Source organism: Malaclemys terrapin, chromosome 9, assembly GCF_027887155.1.
Source record: "Malaclemys terrapin pileata isolate rMalTer1 chromosome 9, rMalTer1.hap1, whole genome shotgun sequence".
NCBI lineage: Eukaryota > Metazoa > Chordata > Testudines > Emydidae > Malaclemys > Malaclemys terrapin.
In genome coordinates, this window is record NC_071513.1 from 39,473,219 (window position 1) to 39,496,783 (window position 23,565).

Below are 23,565 nucleotides of genomic sequence, written 5' to 3' on the forward strand. Positions count from 1 at the left end.
CTGCCACTGAATTAAAATATCACAGACTTTTGGGGCTATGTGCCCCAGATCATGAAAGAAGATAATCCACCATCAGTAAGATCCAGCTGACAGGTTGCTAGGGTTGTTGGACCCCACAATGAGGGAGGTTCAAAAGATAATGGGGTAGGAGGGAGTTACATGGTGGGCGGGGGCAGGGCCAGCTATAAGTTTTTTGCCGCTCCAAGCAAAAAAAAGGTGTCTGGAACGCCACCTGTGAAATTGTGCTGCCCCAAGCATGTGCTTGGCTTTGCTGGTGCCTAGAGCCAGCCCTGGGCAGGGGGCAGATTGTGAGGCCAGGAGGGAGAGGGACTTAGAGAGCTGTAGGGTAGGTGGGATCAGGTACCATGTTAACAACTTCCTACCCCTCACTGCCTCCTTCTCCCTAGCCATTTAGGTGAATCAGGAGCAGGAGGCAAAGAAGGGAAATGGGGCTGGGAGGAGCCCTGGATTGTGATGAGTAAACCTCAGATAAGTCAGATTTGTTGTAGATCAGATGAGCCCCCCGCCCCAAGAGCTGAGATGCTTCTCTGTGCTAGCCAAACCACGGCCTGTTGGAAATGGATCTCAGCTACACCCTTCACTGGGCCTGACTGGGATTAAGGAGTACAGAGGGAAATGCTAAACAGCAAGGACAAAAGCTCACTGCAGGTTTTTTAAACTTCTTGGAGGACTCTAGGTGAAGGTTCAGGATGGTTCTTACTTTATCTGATGTGGGTCACCCATCTCATGTGCATAGTCAAACTCATTTTAAACAGAGTGGTGGGGTCAGTTTGTCCATTCAGAGATGTGCCCACCCCCCAGCTCTGCCAGTACCCCTCACTCCTAAACTGCATGGTCCCTATGCACCTCCATCTTCTAGATATAGATATACTTATCTCAGAGCTGGAAGGGACCCTGAAAGGTCATCAAGTCCAGCCCTCTGCCTTCACTAGCAGGACCAAGTACTGATTTTGCCCCAGATCCCTAAGTGGCCCCCTTGAGGATTGAACTCACAACCTGGGTTTAGCAGGCCAATGCTCAAACCACTGAGCTATCCCTTCCCCCACCTGCTACTGATGTAGTCCTGGGCCTCCAGTACAATTCTGCTAATGTACCTCAGTTCTGACCAGCAGTACATTTCTGCTCCTCATGTGCACACATACTATACACACAGGGACTATGGAAGAATAGTCTTTTTCCCCGCATTAAGCTGAGTGGGGGAGACAGAATGCACGTATTGCTGATAGAGGGGAGTGTCACCTGCTTCTGGGATACCTAGAGCTGTGACCCGCTGTGTTCCCTCTCTGCCTCAGCGAGAGTAAGCATTGTGGAGGATGAGACTGTGTGTCAACTCCCTGCCACACCAGTCCATCTTCCTCACAGCTCTCCCTGCCCAGACCTTGCCTACCAGGTAACAATGAGCAAACGCCAGTCTCCAAGCCCCTCAAAGCTGTTTCTCTGCAACACACTGTCCCTATCTTCTGTGCAGTCATAGAAGATATTAAGTTCACTGCTTTATTAAAAAAAAAGAGTCAGTACATCACAGCTTATTAATTTAACTGGGGTAAACACACCCTTCCCTTCAAACACAGCACTGCATTGGTTTATAGTAAAAAGAGCATAGATTAAGTGATAACAAGTAAAAAAAAATAAAGGTAGTGACAGATACAAGCAAATAAAAGTGAAAACGCATCTAGCACAAGACAGTCTTTGTTGAAGATTGTTTCACTCACTCCCAGTCTCCTTTCCAGCTTTCCTGGCCAGGACCCATCACAGAGATCAAATTGCTTAATTTCTTTGGCTCCTTAAGGTGAAAAATCAAGGTGGAGTCTCTCTCTGTTCCTCATATTCCAAAGGGACGTCTTTGTTTTACAAGCCGGAAGGCTCCAGGGGATTCAGTCTTCTGGGTCCCTCTGGGGTACAGGAGCTATGTTAATTCTCTGTCTCTAGAGTTCAGGCTCAAGATAACACCTGCTGATTTAGCTTGATAGGTTTGTTTATGGCTATTATGTACATTGAGTAAACCCTCACTCATTCCTTTGTCTAGAACAGACTTTGTTTATCACCTTTATCTAGACTAGTCTTTCTCTTAAAGATGTTCTAGTAACATTACAAAGAGGGAATTCATATCATATATCAGGTGAACATGTGCATTTTACACTATTAATACCCAGCATGTTATTAGCGTTCATATCATCCCACACATGGCATATTTTATACAAATAGTATTGCAGTAGAGTGTAGGATGTTGTGTAGTCTATATGGTTTTATAAAAATATGATAAGTGAATATAATGTAACTGGGATATGCTTCGTGCAAAAGGTCTCTTGTAAAGTATCATTACAAAGCTTATAATCTACAGAGTGTGGTCATCCTATTTGTATAAATGTACCACTCTTATCTAAAACTAGAAATATGAAATATAACTGAGGGCCTATCATAATATGCAAATTAATGGTGGTTTGGAATCTTGGTGACTCCCATTAACCAGGACCATTGTCTGCAGATGGCTGTTTTTTACCTGTGACTCTTCCTGTATGTGTGTGTGCTGGCAAGTGGGTAATGAAGTCTTGCAGTGACATGTGATTATGTCACCTGAACTGGAATCCATCTTTAACCTGGTGCTTTTCCAGTGGGGGGGGGGGGGGAGGAACCCAGAGGGAAAAAGGGTTCCCGCCTTATGCAAAAAAGATATATAAAGGGGTGGAACAGAACAAAGGAGAGAGAAGAGCCATCATGAAGAATCCCCTAGCTACCACCTAAGCTGGAACAAGAGCTGTACCAGGGGAAAGAATTGTGCCCAGGCCTGGAAGGTGTCCAGTCGTGGGGGGGGAGGGGGCGAGGGAGAAACTTACTGAAGCATCTCTGAGGGTGATATTATCTGTATTTAATTTGATTAGACAGATTTGCGCATTTTATTTTATTTTACTTGGTGACTTACTTTGTTCTGTTACTACTTGGAACCACTTCAGTCCTACTTTCTGTATTTAATAAAATCACTTTTTATTTATTAATTAGCTCAGGGTATGTATGAATACCTGGGGAGCAAACAATTGTGCATATCTCTCAGTGTTATAGATGGCGAACAATTTACGAGTTTACCCTGCATAAGCTTTATAGAGAGTAAAATGGATTTATTTGGGTTTAGACCCTGTAAAAGGTCCAGACTCACCCCTGCAGCACCTCCTGCTGGTCATCTCAGGAATTAGCTCTTCGACCCAGCTTCAGAGCACCCTCTGCCAGGGCTGGTGATCCGCCTGTCCTCCAGCCCCCATGTCCCTCCTGGACCCCAGTGCCCTTTTATTTGAGGTACTGCCCCCTGGCAGTACACCCCTCAGTACTAGGGTCTCCCCTCCCCAGGGAACCCCCACTCACTCTCCCTACCTCACCTCAGAATAAGGCTACTGCCAGTTATCAAGTAGCCCCCGCTCCCTGGGGCAGACTGCAATATAGGCCACTATTCACAGGTAACGTTGGGTTTGGACCTGCTGCCTTGGCCTACCCCTGGGCTGCCCTCTGCAACCCCCAGTATCCCTTGGCCTCCTACTAGGCTGCAACCTGGGGCTATCCAGGCTGGAGCTCCTCAGCCTTTCCCCAGCCCTGCTCCACCCAGGAGAGAGAGACTCCTGAGCTCTTGACTCCCAGCCTTCTTATACAGGCCAGCTTGGGCCTGATTGGGGCGTGGCCCAGCTGTGGCTACTTCCCCAATCAGCCCAGTAGCTTTTCCCTTTGCTCCAGCCCTCTGCTAGGGCTGTTTTAAACCCCTCAGGTAGGAGTGGGGTAACCACCCTGCTACAGACCCCATTGGGAGTTGGGCATCTGAGTGCTAAAGACAAGCACATTTCTGTGAGCTGTTTTCAGGTAAACCTGCAGCTTTGGGGTAAGAAATTCAGACCCTGCATGGGGTCTTTGTTGGAGCAGACGGAAGTGTCTGGTTCAGCAAAACAGGGTGCTGGAGTCCTGAGCTGGCAGGGAAAACAGGAGCAGAAGTAGTCTCAGCACATCAGTTGGCAGATCCCAACAGGGTTTCTGTGATCTAACCCATCACAGACGTGAATTCAGGGGTGTCCAGGATCACAAGGAGTCCATTAGCACATCCAGTCAAGGTCAGTTATTGTAGCCATAAGCTCTGATAAGGGACATTCTAGTGGTAGAGCAATCAGAAGGAAAATGAGCGAGGACATGGAGACAAGAGGATGAGACGGAAGAAATGAAAAGCTCAGAGGGAAAGGGGGAATGGAAGAAACAGAGGTGGAAAGAGAAGAGGAAGAAGGGCCCACAGGAGAGAGGAGACTGGCTATTCAGAGTCACTAGATGAATGTCAAATCCATTTGAACAAGAAGATAAAGAGAAAGAGAAAGTTATGTTGGAGGATTATAGACGCTAAAGAAGCCAGCCCCTTGATAGATTCCAGGCAGCTTTCCTGGGGTCAAGATGACAGGCAGACAAAAGGATGACTAACTCCAGTTGGCAATGGCCCTGGAAGGAGAAGATTCCAAAGTATAAGTGATAAATCTGGGCTGAGAGTGTTATGGGGAAAGAGCAAAGATGGAGTCGTTACGAACCAGGAACTGTGTTTCTTTGATGACTGCCTCTGTAGACAGGTTTCAGAGCAGTAGCCATGTTAGTCTGTATCAGCAAAAAGAATGAGTACTTGTGGCACCTTAGAGACTAACAAATTTATTTGAACATAAGCTTTCATGGGCTAAAACCCACTTCATCGGATGCATGCAGTGGAAAATACAGTAGGAAGATGTATATACACGGAGAACATGAAAAAATGGGTGTTGCCATACTAACTATAACGAGAGTAATCAGTAAAGGTGGACTATTATCAGCAGGAGAAAAAACCTTTTGTAGTGATAATCAGAATGGTCCATTTCCAACAGTTGACAAGAAGGTGTGAGTAACAGTAGGGGGAAAAATTAGCATGGGGAAATAGGTTTTATTTTGTGTAATGACCCATCCATTCCCAGTCTTTATTCAAGCCTAATTTAATGGTGTCCAGTTTGCAATTACTGTAATTCCAATTCTGCAGTTTCTTGTTGGAGTCTAAGTTTTTTTGTTGGACTATTGCGACTTTGGGGTCTGTAATCAAGTGACCAGGGAGGTTGAAGTGTTCTCCGACTAGTTTTTAATGTTATAATTCTTGACGTCTTATTTGTGTCCATTTATTCTTTTGCGTAGAGACTGTCCGGTCTGGCCAATGTACATGGCAGAGGGACACTGCTGGCACATGTTGGCATATCACATTGGTAGATGTGCAGGTGAATGAGCCTCTGATGGCATGGCTGATGTGATTAGGTCCTATGATGGTGTCCCCCGCTTAGATATGTGGACAGAGTTGGCAATGGGCTTTGTTGCAAGGATAGGTTTCTGGGTTAGTGTTTTTGTTGTGTGGTTGCTGGTGATTATTTGCTTCAGGTTGGGGGGTGTAATGGGGCGCAGACTCACCCAGTGGTGCCTCTTGCTGGTCATCTTAGGGAATTAGCTCTTTTCCAGCCTCGGAGCGCCCTCTGAAGGCCAGTGTCCCGCTGCTACTGACCCCATGTCCCTCCCGGACCCCGGTGCCCTTTTATCTGGGGTGTTGCCCCCTGGCAATACCCCCACACTCTGCCTCTGGGGAACGCCCAACCCTCTAATCGCCACCTTGCCTCAGTCTGGGCTACTGCCAGTTATCATCAAGCCCCCGCTCCCTGAGGCAGTGTAAAAGCCACTCATCACAGGCAAGGGGATTTGGACCTGTTGCCTTCCTCTGCCTCCCAGAATCTCTATGGGCCTTGGACCAGGCCCTGCAGCCTGGAGAGTTACCAGCCTGGAGCTCCCCTGCTCCTCTGGCTCTCCCCAGCCCTGCTTCACTCCCAGTACCCTTTCTGCACGCAACCAGGCCCTGCTCTCGCCCAGCCTGGAGAGAGACTCCTCTTGGGCCTCTGGCTCACAGCCTTCTTATAAGGGCCAGCTGGGTCTGATTGGGGTGTGGCCCCAACTGTGGCTGCTTCCCCCAATCAGCCTAGCTTTTCCTTCCCTGCCACAGCCCTCTCCCCAGGCTGTTTTAAACCTTTTAAGGCAGGAGCGCTGTCTGTAAGAGAGGACTGGCCTGTCTCCCAAGATCTGCGAGAGTGAGGGATCGTCCTTAAGGATACGTTGTAGATCTTCCTTGTAGATCTCTGATGATGCGCTGGAGAGGTTTTAGTTGGGGGCTGAAGGTGATGGCTAGTGGTGTTCTATTACTTTCTTTGTTGGGCCTGTCTGGAGTAGGTGACTTCTGGGTACTCTTCTGGCTCTATCAATCTGTTTCTTCACTTCAGCAGGTGGGTATTGTAGTTGTAAGAATGCTTCATAGAGATCTTATAGGTGTTTGTCTCTGTCTGAGGGATTGGAGCAAATGCGGTTGTATCTTAGAGCTTGGCTGTAGACAATGGATCGTGTGGTGTGGCCTAGATGAAAGCTGGAGGCATGTAGGTAAGTATAATAGTCAGTAGGTTTTCAGTATAGGGTGGTGTTTATGTGACCATCACTTATTAGCACTGTAGTGTCCAGGAAGTGGATCTCTTGTTGAACTGGTCCAGGCTGAAGTTGATGGTGGGATGGAAATTGTTGAAATCATGGTGGAATTCCTCAAGGGCTTCTTTTCCATGGGTCCAGATGATGAAGATGTCATCAATGAAGTGCAAGTAGAGTAGGGGACAAGAGCTGAGGAAGCGCTGTTCTAAGTCAGCCATAAAAAATGTTGGCATACTGTGCTTATGCTCAAATAAATTCGTTAGTTTCTAAGGTGCCACAGGTACTCCTTGTTCTTTTTGCCTCTGTAGAATCACTCATGGTGCCTACATCAGTCTTCCAGAACTTCCAGAAAGCTGTGCCTGTTGGGCTCGCGTGAGCACTGCTGGCACTGGATGTTTGGAGGCCCAGGTTTATATGAAGGAGGTGCAAGGCCCAGTCACCCCCTTCCTTTCTTACCACAGTAGGCGAAGAGCCTACGAACCACTAGAGCACTACTCTGTGCCTGTGTTTGACCCTGTCTGACACATTTCTCCGAGATTCTTTCTGTGGATAGTTACTAGGATGGTTTAGTATTTCTAGATACACTTTAGTCATTTTATATAAAACTTTGTGGTAACTGACCCCTCTTTCTATAGGGAGGCAGAGACTGGTAGGCAGTATTTCACACACAGCAGAAAGCATACAAATCTACCGCTCTTTTTGAAAACTGTAAGAATCTACAAAAAGAACAGGAGTACTTGTGGCACCTTAGAGACTAACAAATTTATTAGAGCATAAGCTTTCGTGGACTACAGCCCACTTCTATGCTCTAATAAATTTGTTAGTCTCTAAGGTGCCACAAGTACTCCTGTTCTTCTTTTTGCGGATACAGACTAACACGGCTGTTACTCTGAAACTTGTAAGAATCTAGGAAGTGGAAACTAAGAGTGGCCACAGGGGATGGATGAGGTAGGATTCTCCAGTAGTTGAGGCACTAATCAGACTTGAGAGACCTAGGTCCAAGTTCCTGCTTTGCCAGACTTTGTCTGAGACCTTGGGCAAGTTGCTTAGTCTTTCTACACCTCTGTTCTTCATCTGTGAAATGTGGATAATGGAAGTGCCCGAACTCACTGGGGTGTTGTGAGGATAAATGCATTGAAGATTGTGGTGTGTTCAGATATCATAGCAACAGGGGCCTGTCACTCAGATGTCCTCATTTTATAGGGACTGTAACAATTTTGGGGTCTTTTTCTTTTATAGGCTCCTATTACCCCCACACCCCATGTCCCCAAATTTCTCACATTTGCTGTTTGGTCAGCCTACTGTCACATGGTATATTTTAAAAGAGGGGGTGTCCAGTGCACCTGTGACTGATTATAGGCTGCTCAGATGGGCTTAAGTGAAGGCACCTGGGCCTTATAAAGAGGGAAACAGGAAGAGGAAGCAGCTGAGAGTCCAGAAACCCAGGCGAAGGTGTGTGCAACCCCCTGACTGTAAGAGGGAGTGACTACGGGCCTGGGGATGGATGTGCCCAGGGTGAGCAGAGGGAAGAGCCTGAGAGGGATAGAAATTGTGCCTTGTGGGGAAGCTTGGAGCCAGACAGACCTAAGGAGATGGGGCTGTGCCCAGAAGGAGACTTCGTTGGAAAAGATAGCAAAGACTTTGCTTTGGGTTTGACTTTTGTTTGGGCGTATTAAGTGTTCATAAACCAGTCCCCAAGAACCAGGTTTGTTACTGGACACAAGCCTTTGTGGATTGTTCCTGGGAATGTTTAGTTGGCAGCTGGTATCAAGAGGAGTGCCCCAAGGGTTGGTCCTGGGGCCAGTTTTGTTCAGTATCTTCATTAATGATCTGGAGGATGGCGTGGACTGCACCCTCAGCAAGTTTGCAGATGACACTAAACAGGGAGGAGTGGTAGATACGCTGGAGGGTAGGGATAGGATACAGAGGGACCTAGACAAATTAGAGGATTGGGCCAAAAGAAGTCTGAGGTTCAACAAGGACAAGTGCAGAGTCCTGCACTTAGGATGGAAGAATCCCATGCACTGCTACAGACTAAGGACCGAGTAGCTAGGAAGCAGTTCTGCAGAAAAGGACCTAGGGGTTACAGTGGACAAGAAGCTAGATATGAGTCAACAGTGTGCCTTTGTTGCCAAGAAGGCTAATGGCATTTTGGGCTGTATAAGTAGGGGCATTGCCAGCAGATTGAGGGATGTGATCATTTCCTTCTATTCAATATTGGTGAGGCCTCATCTGGAGTACTGTGTCCAGTTTTGGGCCCCACACTACAAGAACGATGTGGAAAAATTGGAAAGAGTCCAGCGGAGGGCAACAAATGATTAGGGGGCTGAAGCACATGACTTATGAGGAGAGGCTGAGGGAACTGGGATTGTTTAGTCTGTGGAAGAGAAGAATGAGGGGGGGATTTGATAGTTGCTTTCAACTACCTGAAAGGAGGTTCCAAAGAGGATGGATCTAGACTGTTCTCAGTGGTACCAGATGACAGAACAAGGAGTAATGGTCTCAAGTTGCAGTGGGGGACGTTTAGGTTGGATATTAGGAAAAACTTTCACTAGGAGGGTGGTGAAGCACTGGAATGGGTTACCTAGGGAGGTGGTGGAATCTCCTTCCTTAGAGATTTTTAAGATCAGGCTTGACAAAGCCCTGGCTGGGATGATTTAGTTGGGGATTGGTCCTGCTTTGAGCAGAGGGTTGGACTAGATGACCTCCTGAGGTCCCTTCCAACCCTGATATTCTATGAATCTATGAAGGGGAACATGAGGCAGGATGCTAGAAAGCCATGCTTGGCCAGCAGGGGGTGCCAAAAGGCATGCATGCCCTTTGACAGGGCATAAGCACCATGTTTAGATAGTAACTCACAGAAAGTTGGCATGGCTTCTCTCCACCAGGGCTCACTGTATACTGCTCAAATCTAGGAGTACATTGTGAGCAGACTGGGATTTAGCCATACAATTGTCATGAATAGGGTTTGTGCAGCTATGCCCACAAATGTCAGTAAAAATGTAGCTTGTTGGCATGTATGGCCTATATTTGAAAAATGCAACGATAATTCTCCAGGTGCACTGGAGCTCTGGGGGCAGACCCTGCCACTGGAGGGTTAGCTTTGCATTGCAGTACATTTTAGGCTGTTTTATAAGAATCTTATGTTTTAGGCCCTCAGAACTCAGACAGTGCTCAGGCTCTCCTAAAAGACCTGTTCTCCCATTAAGTCCATTCAATCCTACACTCTTTGCTCCAGGCAACTGTACCATGACTGAAATGGGAGGGAGCGCAATGAAAAGTACCAACGCACACAAACCATGGATAAATATTGTACAAATAGATATCGAACCAGTGATGGGAAAACCCCTAAAGACTTGGTGCTTATCCAAATGTATGGACTACTCACAAGACTCCCCTCCCTTACCTTTCCACCTGCCAACCATCCCTAACCTCCACCACATGTTGGTCCCCCCCCAGCTTGTGTATTCTCAATGGGAGGCCCTACTGGCCTACTGCTGACCTCTGGGATGGCTGGGGGCAACTGGTAGACTCACTGTCCTTTCCCTCTGAGGCTGGAGCAAGTCTATTTTCCCTGTCCTGCGTGACTGAGAAGGAGAGTAGCACAGCCCGGCTCGGGCCCGGCACAGCCCCCGCGGTGCGGCTCCAGCCCCCTGGCCCAGCCCCCGCAGCGCGGCTCGGCTTGGCTCTGGCCACCGAGCGGCTCTGGGCCGGACCCAAGCCTGGCGACCCCGGCCGGAGCGCGGCTTGATTCCTTGGGGCGGGGCTTGCAGCAAGCCCCACCCCCAGGAATCAGGCCCCGCTCTTGCTAAAGCCGGCCCTGCCAGCACCTGTCCAGCAGCAGCAGCAGAAATGCAGGTGTTTAGTGGCCAAAGCTGAGAGCAGGGAATTTAAAAAACAAACAAACCCAAGATACCCTGGACACACAGGGGACCTGGAGAGAGTGCTAAAAACTCTGGAGAGTCACCTTCAAAACAGTTGTGTCACAGGTTATTCACAGTTCCTAATTAATACACTAATATTCAGTGTTAAAGAGCAAGCAGGTTTATAGCATGCATCTTACTAGGCTGCCTATGAGGTAAATAGCCAAGGCAACTGCCCCAGCTCTTGGGTAAAACCTATGACCAATTCATTGGGAGTTAGTTTCATTTTGGTTGCCCCAAAGCCCTGGTCAGAGAAATGCAACAAGATCATTCCAGGATATTCTACTGCCCAATAACCAACATTAATAGGATCATTTGTACTTGCTTGCGAGGCTCTCTGTAAAGTGCTTTGAGATCTACAGATGTAAGGGGATATGCCAAGTATGATTCATTTCCATGAGGCGTTAACATCCTCCCAAAGCCTGCCAGAACGCCAATGCTCCCTTCAGCACCATCAGGGCATTTTCTGATTAGCTCGTTCCCTTTGAGTACCAGAAAATGTTGTAAAGACACTAAAGATTTTGGGTCTGACACTCCAGTGCATCTTGTTGTCATTTACACCTATGCTGAGTTCGAAGTGTGTATAAAATGCTGCCATTGCTGCTAGCATTTATCCATCACTTTGCTCAGGTAGAAATGACCTCACAAGGTGAGCTATTTGGAGCAGAGACAGACTTCCTGTCTATGCCTTGTCCAGCAACAGTCATGTTGTTAGTGCTTCACAATAAACAGAACACTGAGCCATGTCAAGACGTGAAGACTCAGGGCCAGCTGGTGTAAATCAACCTAACTCCATGACTTGAAGGGAGTGAAACCAAATTACACCAGCTGGGATCTGGCCGAATGGCCTCATGTTGTGAAACTTTCTTGTATGGCCTGACAACCCTGGAAAATCAGAACTTGTTACACTCCTGCTTCTTGAGATCAGGGAGGAGAAGCCTTAAGGATGGCTATAAAGAGTGGAGGACAGAGGTCTGAACACAACCCTGCCTACACAAATACAATCAGAAAGCTAACAAAACCAGCTCAGAGAGAGGTTTGACTGGAGCCAAGTGTGGGTGTGAGTAACTTGGATAGCTCTCACTTCCCTGTGCTGGCAGCAGCTAATGTCACCTCTTTTGTCAGATGCAAGAGATGTTAAGAGTAACAAGAAGGGTTTCTTCAGGTATGTTAGCAACAAGAAGAAAATCAAGGAAAGTGTGGGCCCTTTACTGAATGAGGGAGGCAACCTAGTGACCGAGGATGTGGAAAAAGCTAATGTACTCAATGATTTTTTTGCCTCTGTCTTCACGCACAAGGTCAGCTCCCAGATTGCTGCACTGGGCAGTACAGCATGGGGAGAAAGTGGCCAACCCTCTGTGGAGAAAGAAGTGGTTCGGGACTATTTAGAAAAACTGGACGTGCACAAGTCCATGGGGCCGGATGCGCTGCATCCGAGGGTGCTAAAGGAGTTGGCGGGTGAGATTGCAGAGCCATTAGCCATTATTTTTGAAAACTCATGGCGATCGGGGGAGGTCCCAGATGACTGGAAAAAGGCTAATGTAGTGCTCATCTTTAAAAAAGGGAAGAAGGAGGATCCGGGGAACTACAGGCCAGTCAGCCTCACCTCAGTCCCTGGAAAAATCATGGAGCAGGTCCTCAAGGAATCAATTATGAAACATTTAGAGGAGAGGAAAGTGATCAGGAACAGTCAGCATGGATTCACGAAGGGGAAGTCGTGCCTGACTAACCTAATTGCCTTCTATGATGAGATAACTGGCTCTGTGGATGAGGGGAAAGCAGTGGATGTGTTATTTCTTGACTTTAGCAAAGCTTTTGATACTGTCTCCCACAGTATTCTTGCCACCAAATTAAAGAAGTATGGGCTGGATGAATGGACTGTAAGGTGGATAGAAAGCTGGCTAGATCGTCGGGCTCAACGGGTAGTGATCAATGGCTCCATGTCTAGTTGGCAGCCGGTTTCAAGTGGAGTGCCCCAAGGGTCGGTCCTGGGGCCGGTTTTGTTTAATATCTTTATTAATGATCTGGAGGATGGTGTGGACTGCACTCTCAGCAAGTTTGCAGATGACACTAAACTAGGAGGTGTGGTAGATACACTAGAGGGTAGGGATCGGATACAGAGGGACCTAGACAAATTAGAGGATTGGGCAGAAAAAAACCTGATGAGGTTCAACAAGGACAAGTGCAGAGTCCTGCACTTAGGACGGAAGAATCCCATGCACTGCTACAGACTAGGGACCGAATGGCTAGGTAGCAGTTCTGCTGAAAAGGACCTAGGGGTCACAGTAGACGAGAAGCTGGATATGAGTCAACAGTGTGCTCTTGTTGCCAAGAAGGCTAACGGCATTTTGGGCTGTATAAGTAGGGGCATTGCCAGCAGATCGAGGAACGTGATCGTTCCCCTTTATTCGACATTGGTGAGGCCTCATCTGGAATACTGTGTCCAGTTTTGGTCCCCACACTACAAGAAGGATGTGGAAAAATTGGAAAGAGTCCAGCGGAGGGCAACAAAAATGATTAGGGGTCTGGAGCACATGACTTATGAGGAGAGGCTGAGAGAACTGGGATTGTTTAGTCTCCAGAAGAGAAGAATGAGGGGGGATTTGATAGCAGCCTTCAACTACCTGAAGGGGGGTTCCAAAGAGGATGGAGCTCGGCTGTTCTCAGTGGTGGCAGATGACAGAACAAGGAGCAATGGTCTCAAGTTGCAGTGGGGGAGGTCCAGGTTGGATATCAGGAAAAACTATTTCACTAGGAGGGTGGTGAAACACTGGAATGTGTTACCTAGGGAGGTGGTAGAGTCTCCTTCCTTGGAGGTTTTTAAGGCCCGGCTTGACAAAGCCCTGGCTGGGATGATTTAGCTGGGAATTGGTCCTGCTTTGAGCAGGGGGTTGGACTAGATGACCTCTTGAGGTCCCTTCCAACTCTGATATTCTATGATTCTAACTCAGTATTTCTCCCTGGGAAAATTTGCCTGCAAAGCGGTTGTCAAATTTGGGCCCAAGAACACAAACTAAAGGAGAGAGCACATGACCAGGAGAGGGCCACAACAGGGCAAAAGATCCAAGTACTTACAAAGAAATTCCACATTAAATAAGAGAGGCAGCCCACAAAGAAGATGGAATGAGCTGTCTATCACTGAGCATGATCTAAAACAACTCTAAGTTATTTACACCAATGCCACTGAACTCAGAATTGGATCCACTCTCTGTGGCTGAGAGGGGCTTGGAGCAGAGTTGAACTGGCAGAAAAAAAAGTCTGACATACAGTAGGAATCATTCAAGCTGGGAGGTGTAGTTTAACAGTGAATCAGTGAGCGTACATAATATACATTCAGGATGTGATGTGTAGTCAAGGCAGCAGGGCAACCTGTCAATGCTTGTGAATTAGGAGTAGCAGGATGTAATCACAAACTGCCTCCCTTCCATTTTTGCAATCACAGGACACTGCTTAGTTGGAGCAAGGAGAAGACAAAATATATCAATGTCTCAAAAGCAGCCGTCAGATGGAGAAACTCTAGAAGAAGTAAGTCCTTTTACCTATTTATGGAGTGAGATGTCAAGCAACAAATATCAAAAGCAGCAAACAACTTTCATAAACTTGAGAAGATTTGGAAAAATAGCATGACTGACATTGATACAAAACCACAAATTTTTAACACCAACATTATGTCTGTCCTTTACAGAGCAGAGTCATGTACATTTACAACAGAAATTGATAAGATCAACTCATTCCAAAGTAAATGCCTGTGGAAGATTTTCAGAGTCCATTGGAGAGAGTTGCTTACAACATCAGAGCAAACCAATCTATGCCCTGGTCTACACTATGACATTAGGTCAAATTTAGCTGCGTTAGGTCGATTTTATAAGCAATGGGGCTACACAACCAACCCTGTTCTGTCAACCTAGAGGGCTCTTAAAATCAACTGCTGTACTCCTCCCTGATGAGGGGAGTAGCGCTAAAATCTACCTTCTTGGGTCGAATTTGGGGTAGTGCAGATGCAGCAATGTGTAATTTGATGGTATTGGCCTCCGGGAGCTAACCCAGAGTGCTCCAATGTGACCACTCTGGACAGCACTTTCAACTCCAATGCACTAGCCAGCTACACAGGAAAAGCCCCAGGAACTTTTGAATTTTATTTCCTGTTTGGTCAGCGTGGTGAGCTCAGCAGCACAGGTGACCATGCAGTCCCCCCCAGAATCACAATTGAGCTCCAGCATGGAGCGAACGGGAGACACTGGATCTGATTGCTGTATGGGGAGAAGAATCTGTGCAGGCAGAATTCTGATAAAAAAGAAGAAATGCTAATATATATGCCAAAATCGCACAGGGCATGGTGGAGAGAGGCTACACCAGGGACACACAGTAGTGCCACGTGAAAGTTAAGGAGCTCAGGCAAGCCTACCACAAGACAAAGGAGGCAAACTGTCACTCCAGGTCAAAGCCTCAGACATGCCGCTTCTATGATCAGCTACATGCCAGTCTAGGGGGTGACCCTACCAGTACCCCACCACTGTCCGTGGACACCTGCAACGGGGGGGGGGGGGGGGGAGTCTCACACAACATGGAGGAGGATTTTATGGATGAGGAAGAGGAGGAGAATGCATAGCAGGCAAGCGGAGAATCCGTTCTCTCCGGCACCCAGGACCTTTTCATCACCCTGGAGCCAATACCCTTCCACGGTGGGTTCTCAGACCCTGAAGGCTGAGAAGGCATCTCTGGTGGGTGCATGTTTGTAACTACACTACAGGGGTTAAAAGCAATTGTGTTTAATGTTTGATTTGCCCTGAAGAATTGAGATTCATTCGTGGCCAATACAGCTACTGGAAAAGTCTGTTAATGTGTCTGGGGATGGAGCGGGAATCCTCCAGGGACATCTCCATGAAGCTCTCCTGGAGGTACTCTGAAAGCCTGTGCAGAAGGTTTCTGGGCAGGGCTGCCTTATTTCATCCTCCACGGTAGGACACTTTACCACGCCAAGCCAGTAGCAAGTAGTCTGGAATCATTGCAGCACAAAGTATGGCAGCGAATGGTCCTGGGTTTTGGTTGCATTCATGCAACATTCGGTCTCTATCTTTCTGTGTTAGCCTTAGGAGAGTGATATCATTCATGGTCACCTGGTTGAAATAGGGGAATTTTTGTAAGGGAACAATAAAAGGACCCTGTTCATGCTGGGCTGTTTGCGCTTGGCTAAAAGGGATCATCCCTGAGAATAGCCACACGGTGGGAGGAGAGGTGTGCTGCACATCCAACCCAAAACCGCAGCCCCCTCCTTTTAAATGGCAAACCCAACCGGCATTGCTTGCTATGGGAAAGGAGGGCGCTGCAGTTTGAAACCCCACATGTTATGAAGGCATTAGAAGCCAACCCCGCATACCCTTTGGCTTACCATGGCTACCTGGAAACCAAATTCTGTTGCCCAGCCATTTAATGATGTGTCACCATACTGGCAGGCACTCAATATAAAAGGCAAAATGCAACCTTGTACCTAAAGCACATATGCTGTCTGCTGTGAATTGCTTGATTCAGTGTGAAAGTCTCCCTTTTGTTCTTAGAAATATATTTTCTTAAATTTTACTCTCCCTTTTTATCCCCCCTGCAGGTGCAAATGTTTCTATGCTCCCTGTATTCTCTCCATCCCTGAGGTTATCACAGATTAGAAGGTGAAAAAACAAACAAACCATACTCGCAATAACATGTTTTCAGAGCTCATGCAGTCCTCCTGCATGGATAGGGCACAGCTGAATGCATGGAGGCATTCAGTGGCAGAGGCCAGGAAAGCATTCAGTGAGTTTGTTCAGAACATGCAAGAGGAGATGCTGAGGCTAATGGGGAAGCAAACTGACATGATCAGGCATCTGGTAGAGCTGCAGGAAAGGCAACAAGAGCACAGATCGCCGCTGCATCCATTGTATAACTGCCTGCCCTCCTCACCAAGTTCCATATCCTCCTCATTCAGACACCCAAGAATGAGGGGGGGAGGCACCAGGCACCCAGCCACTCCACTCCAGAGGATGGCCCAAGCAACAGAAGGCTTTCATTCAAACAGCTTTGATTTGTAGTGTGGCTACAATAAGCAATGTGGCCTTGTCCTTCCTGCCTCCCTGACCCAACCCAGGCTACCTTGTCAGTGATCTCACTTTTTTAAAAATAAAGAATGCATTGATTCAAAACAATAGGGACTTTATTTCCTTTGCCAGCTGTGGTCAAGGTGGATTGGTTTACAGGGAAGTAAATTCAACAAAGGGGGTGGTTCTGCATCAAGGAGTGTAACAGGATTGGGACTCACCACCATGGCACCTCCTACTGGTGGTTCTGGGAATTAGCTCAGTCCAGTGGCATGCCCCCTCCTGGTGGTGTCCCATCTGTCATCTCACCCTCAGTTGGCATGTCTGAGCCCTCGTCGCTCACCAACTTGCAGCGTCCTCTTCGGGACCACTGCCCTCCGGCAGTGCCCCTCAGTGCTTCCACACCCCCTTCCATGGCGGGTCAATCAGCAGTCTCTGCGCTCCAGCCACCATGGTCAACCGCACACCCCAAAGTCTAATCCCTCCCGTCAGGGATCTGGCGTGGCCTGTAATAACCGCTCCCTACGGCTAATGACTGGTTGTACTGCATGTGGGGTAGGGGGGGACCCAGGCCCGCCCTCTGCCAGAGGGTCCCTGGGTCGGGACCCAGAGTAACAGCCTCGCTGTCCTCCTTCTCTCCCCTCATCTGTCTGCTTCCCTGGGCCGTTTCCCCTACGGCCCCTTGCACCTGCTAGGTCCTGGCAGGCCTCAGGCTAGAGCTCCCTTCTGCTCCCTGAGCCTGGCCAGCACTGTGCTGTCCACGGTGCTAGTCTCCCAGCTTGGCAATAGACCTTCCCCTCTCAAAGGCCTGGGACAGATTGACTGCTCTTACCCTGTGCAGTCTTTTATAGGGCTGAGCCTGGCCCTGATTGGCTGTCTCCAACCTGAGCCCTGATTGACTCCCAGTAAGCCCTTCTCTCATTGGCTGTGCATCTGCGCAGGCCCCTTGGCCTGCCACAGCCCATAATCTCAGGGAGTGGGGCAGCTGCCCCACTACAAGGAGAAACACACACAACTGTCACACTGTAACCTGGCCAGTCATGAAACTGGTTTTCAAAGCCTCTCTGATGCGCAGTGCACCTAGCTGTGCTCTTCTAATCGCCCTGGGGTCTGGCTGTTCAAAATTGGCCGCCAGACAATTTGCCTCAACCTCTCACCCTGCTAAAAACATCTCCCCCTTACTCTCACAGATATTATGGAGCACACAGCAAGCAGCAATAAAAATGGGAATATTGGTTGCGCTGAAGTCTAACCTAGTCAGCAAACAGTGCCAGCGAGCTTTTGAACATCCAAAGGCACATTCTACCATTCTGCACTTGCTCAGCCTACAGTTGAATTCCTCCTTACTACTGTCCAGGCTGCCTGTGTATGGCTTCATGAGCCATGGGAGCAAGGGGTAGGCTGTGTCTCCAAGGATAACTATTGGCATTTCAACAACCCCAACAGTAATTTTCTGGCCTGGGAAGTAAGTCCCTTCTTGCAGCTGTTCGAACAGCCCGGAGTTCCTAAAGATGCGAGCGTCATGCACCTTTCCCGGCCATCTCACGTTGATGTCAATGAAACGTCCCTTGTGATCCACCAGTGCTTGCAGCACCATTGAGAAGTACCCCTTGCGGTTTATGTACTGGTTAGCAAGGTGGTCCGGTGCCAAGATAGGGATATGTGTCTCATCTCTCGCCCCACCACAGTTAGGGAACCCCATTGCAGTAAACTCATCCACTATGACCTGCACATTTCCCAGATTCACTACCCTTGCTAGCAGAAGATTACTGATTGCTTTGGCTACTTGGATCACAGCAGCCCCCACAGTAGATTTGCACACTCCGAATTGATTCCCGACTGACCAGTAGCAGTCAGGGGTTGCAAGCTTCCACAGGGCTATCGCCACTCACTTCTCAACTGTCAGGGCAGGTCTCATCTTGGTATTCCTGCACTTGAGGGTGGGAGAAAGCAACTCACGCAGTTCCATGAAAGTGACCTTATGCACGTGAAAGTTTCGCAGCCACTGGGAATCATCCCATACCTGCAACACTATGCAGTCCCACCAGTCTGTGCTTGTTTGCCAGGGCCAGAATTCACTGTATCAGCCTGCCCCACTACCACCATGATGTCACAATTGCCACATCCTGTGCTTTCAGGAATGTTTGTGTCCATGTCCTCCTCACAATTGTCCTCGTGCTGGCGTCTCCTAGCCAGGTTCTGCATATCGCTTCGGGTGCAGGCGGGGAGAGCCCTGGGGTGGTGGAAGGTGATCTCCCTTCCATTTATGAGGAGATCGTGGCCCTGGGTCTGACCCCGGTTACCCAGAGGGAGGACGACCCTCTGCCAGCGGGCCTTGATCTGAGCGACCTCGCCTCGGCCCCCCTTTCCCCATGTTCCATCCTCTTACCCACTGCTTCCGCTCCCGCCTCCAAGGAGCCCCTGGACTCTTCCACCAACCCGGCCGCAGATGGCACCCCGCTAGCAGTCGCCGAGCCTCTTGAGGCGACGGCCAGTGCCATGCAACCGGGACCCGAGTCACCAGGGGACTCCCTCGTGGCTGAGGGGCAGCCGACCTCCTTCCCGGGTGGGGGCCCCATCGTTGATTCTCCACCTACAGATGCCGTGGCCTTACCATCTGCCTTGGAGCATGAGTCCGGCATCGCCGAGGGCCCACCTCCCTCCCGGCAAACCCCTGAGCCCATTTGTGGGGTGCCACCCCCACCACCCAGTGGCCTGGCTGCTGGGGCCCCCGATCCCACTATCGCCCCTTCCCCTGTCCCTATTCCTGACTCTGACCCTGCCCCTGACACCGACCCTGTCCCCTCCACTTCCCATGATGCTATTGCCGCCCCTGGGGCTGTCTCCTTTCATATCCCAGAGGATGACCCCCAAGGAGCGGCCTTTGTTTTTCCCTGTCCCGACCCACCAGGGGCTGCTATTTTCCCTCTGCCGCCCCCCATTGAGCCAGGGTCTGAGGCGGGCCACATGGCGCCAGCCCATTGGACGCCACGTCAAGGGCCTGCCCCCTGCTTGCCCGTCTCGGTGGGCCACGGGGCTGTGACAGGGGCCCCGCTGGGGGATAGCCATAGATCGGTAACCCCACCCCCCCATACGCTGAGAGAGGAGCTATGGGAGTTCCTTGAGGATGTCCATGGCTCCTGCAACAAGGTACAGCTTGCACTCCAGCAATGGGGGGATTTCCATCAGATCCTCCGGGCCACGAGGGCCCTCATGGGGGAGGGTAAGAGGACCGGGAGGCAGGCCGCCGCGGTCTACCAACGGGTCCGCCTCTTCCGTGACTCCTTAATTGCCTACGGGGTAGGTCACAGATTGTTGCGCGGCCCGACGGAGGCCGTGGGCGTCTCTGCCGGCGAGGATCCCCCCAGCCCTCCTCATGGCACTGATCGTTTTCGCAACATTGAACACCCGGGGCTGTAGGATGGGTCTCCGCAGGAGCCAGGTGCTCTCCTTCCTTCGGGAGGGGGGGTACTCTGTGATTTTCCTGCAGGAGACCCATACGGATCCGGCCGCTGAAGCTAGTTGGCAGCTGGAGTGGGGGGACAGGGTCTACTTTAGCCACCTCACAGTTCGTACGGCTGGAGTGGCGACCCTGTTCTCCCCCAACCTACGGCCCGAGGTACTGGGGCTCGCCGAGGCTGTGCCGGGCCGTCTGCTGCACCTCTGGGTCCGCATGGAGGGGCTTGTGATTAATCTTGTCAACGTTTACACCCCGACATCAGGCCCGGAAAGGTTGCGTTTTTATCAGCAGGCGTCCACCTTCCTTGGCACCTTGGATCCTCGCGAGTGCCTGGTCCTGGGTGGGAACTTTAACACCACCCTCGAGGAATGGGACCGCTCGGGGACCAAGCAGCACCCGGCCGCCGCGAACGTCCTCCGGGAGATGGTTGAACATCACTCCCTGGTGGACGTCTGGCGCGACCACCACCCGGATGACGTTTCAACGTTCACTTTTGTCCGGGTGGAGGTCCATCGGTCGCGCCACTCCTGGTTGGACCGCATCTATTTGTCACGCTTCCATCTTTCACGGGCCCACTCCTCCAGCATCCGGCCGGCCCCTTTTTCAGATCATCATTTAGCCACCGTGACGGCCTCTCTATGTGCGGAGAGGCCGGGGCCGGCCTATTGGCACTTTAACAATAGCTTGCTGGAGGATGTGGGCTTCGTGGCGTCCTTCCAGGAGTTCTGGCTGGTCTGGCAAGGGCAGCAGCGGGCCTTTCCCTCGGCGCGGCGATGGTGGGACCTAGGAAAGGTGCGCGCCCGGCTCTTCTGTCGTGACTACACCCAGGGCGCCAGCCGACGGAGGGATGCGGCGATAGAGCAGTTGGAACGGGAGGTCTTAGAGCTGGAGAGGCGTCTGGCCGCCAGCCCTGAGGATCCATCCCTTTGTGGAGCATGCCGGGAGAAGTGGGAGGAGCTCCGGGACTTTGACGATCATCGGGCCCGGGGTGCTTTTGTTCAATCCCGCATCCGCCTCCTTCGGGAGATGGATCGCGGCTCCCGCTTCTTCTACGCCCTGGAGAAAAGGAGGGGGGCCAAGAGGCATGTCACCTGCCTCCTGGCGGAGGATGGCACCCCCCTCACAGATCCGGTGGAGATGTGCGAGAGGGCCAGGGCCTTCTACGCACATCTTTTCTCCCCGGATCCGACCGACCCTACCGCTTGCAGAGTGCTCTGGGACAGACTCCCGACGGTCAGCGCGGTCAACCGGGACCGGCTAGAGTCGCCTCTCTCTCTGGCCGAGTTCTCGGAAGCCCTCCGCCGCATGCCCACCAATAAATCTCCGGGCATGGACGGGCTGACCGTGGAGTTCTACCGCATGTTCTGGGACGTCCTCGGCCCGGACCTAGTCACCGTCTGGGCTGAGGCCTTGCGGAGCGGGGTCCTCCCTCTTTCGTGCAGGCGAGCTGTGCTCGCCTTATTGCCGAAGAAGGGGGACCTCCGCGATTTACGGAATTGGCATCCAATCTCACTCCTCAGCACGGACTATAAAGTCGTAGCAAAGACCATCTCGCTGCGGCTAGGGTCCGTGCTGGCGGACGTGATCCACCCAGACCAGACCTACACCGTCTCGGGCCGCACCTTCTTCGACAACTTGTATCTGGTCCGGGACCTTTTGGAACTCGGGTGTAGGGATGGTCTGTCGTTCGCCCTCCTGTCCCTGGATCAGGAGAAGGCGTTCAACAGGGTGGACCATGGGTATCTCCTGGGCACGCTACGAGCGTTTGGCTTCAGGCCCCAGTTTGTGGGTTTTCTCCAGGTGCTGTATGCCTCCGCAGAGTGTTTGGTCAGGCTCAACTGGACCTGGACCGAACTGGTCAGCTTCGGGCGAGGAGTACGTCAAGGGTGCCCCCTCTCGGGCCAGCTGTATGCTCTGGCGATCGAGCCCTTCCTCTGTCTCCTCCGTAGGAGGTTGACAGGGTTGGTGCTGCAGGAGCCGGAGCTGCGGCTGGTCCTGTTGGTGTACGCCGACGACGTGCTCCTCGTGGTCCAGGACCCGGGTGACTTGGTGCGGGTGGAGGCTTGCCAGACCATCTATTCGGCAGCCTCCTCTGCCCGGGTCAACTGGGTCAAGAGCTCTGGCCTGGTGGTAGGGGACGGGTGGTAGGCAAGCTCCCTCCCACCCGCGCTTCAGGCCGTCCGGTGGAGCGCAGGTCCGCTGCTCTATCTCGGCGTTTACCTTTCTGCCACGCATCCGTCTCCACCGGAGAACTGGCTAGGTTTAGAGGGCAGGGTGTCGGAGCAGCTCCGGAAATGGACAGGACTGCTCCGGTGTCTCTCCCTTCGAGGGAGAGCACTGGTGCTCAATCAACTGGTCCTGTCCATGCTCTGGTACCGGCTCAACACCCTGGTCCCAGCCCCGGGTTTCCTGGCCAACCTCCGGACATCGATTCTGGAGTTCTTTTGGCCAGGACTGCACTGGGTCTCTGCGGGGGTTCTCCATCTACCCCTGGAGGAGGGAGGGCAGGGCCTGAAGTGTTTGCACGCTCAGGTCCACGTCTTCCGCCTCCAGGCCCTGCAGAGGCTCCTTTATGGTGCAGGTAGTCCGGTGTGGAGCGTATTGGCGCACGCCTTCTTGTGCCGCTTCCGAGGGCTCCGATATGACCGGCAGCTCTTTTGTCTCCATCCGAAAGGTCTTCCGTGAGACCTCTCCGGGCTGCTGGTCTTCTACCAGAACCTCCTCCAGACCTGGAAACTGTTCTCAGTGACCAGGTCCGTGGCGGCCACCGTGGGGGCAGATCTCCTTGCGGAGCCCCTGCTACACAATCCCCAGCTCCGTGTGCAGGTGGCGGAGTCCCCCATGGTGCGCCAGAGGTTGGTCCTGGCAGAAGTCACCAAAGTCTGAGACCTCCTGGACTACGACCGAGGAGACTGGCTGGATCCCCTGATGCTCGCTCAGCGTATGGGGCTCTCCAGACCTCGTACTCCCCGGCATGTGCTTCAGGAGGTGAGGGCCGCTTTGCCGCCCGCTGCTCAGGACTATCTCGACCGGGTCCTGCGAGAGGGCATGCCCCGCCCACCCTCCACTCCGAGCCCTCCAGACCTTTTCATCGGCCCTCCCCCCGTCCCTTCGCCATGAGCCGGCTGCACGATCTGCAGCCGGTTCTGTTCCGGACCGTGCCAAGGAAACATCTATACACGCTCGTGCTCCATGTTCTTCATGTCCTCACCCTCGCGTCCCTCCCCGATACGGGGTGAGGAGCCCCGGTGGGCCAGCTTTATTCTACTCTGATCCCGAAGCCCACCGGGGACATAAGTTGGCGGCTCCTTCACGGAGCAGTGAGCACGGGAGTCTACTTGGCGCAGTTTACCCCTATCCCAGACACCTGCCCCTTCTGCGGCGTGAGGGAAACCCTGGCGCATGTTTACCTGGAGTGCGCCAGGCTGCAGCCCCTATTCCGGCTCCTCAAAGATATTTTGTTACGATTTTGGTTGCACTTTTCCCCTCACCTTTTTATTTATGCACTCCCTATCCGTCACCCCACAAAGTCGCAGGACCTCCTGGTCAACCTCCTCCTGGCCCTAGCAAAACTGGCCATTTATAAAACCAGGGAGAGGAGGTTGGCCGA

The 23,565-nt window shown here is 51.1% G+C and overlaps 1 protein-coding gene across 1 annotated transcript in view; it reads right to left on the reverse strand.

Annotated features, from left to right (window-relative positions):
- Window positions 1–1,691: 1,691 nt before the first annotated feature.
- The window catches only part of DNAAF6 (dynein axonemal assembly factor 6), a 52,699-nt gene continuing 30,825 nt past the window's right edge, over window positions 1,692–23,565 (reverse strand). The window contains exon 7 of the mRNA XM_054038760.1: window positions 1,692–1,913. Within this exon, the coding sequence (XP_053894735.1) occupies window positions 1,844–1,913 (70 nt within the window). The 3' untranslated portion in view covers window positions 1,692–1,843. The remainder of the gene's footprint in view (window positions 1,914–23,565) is intronic.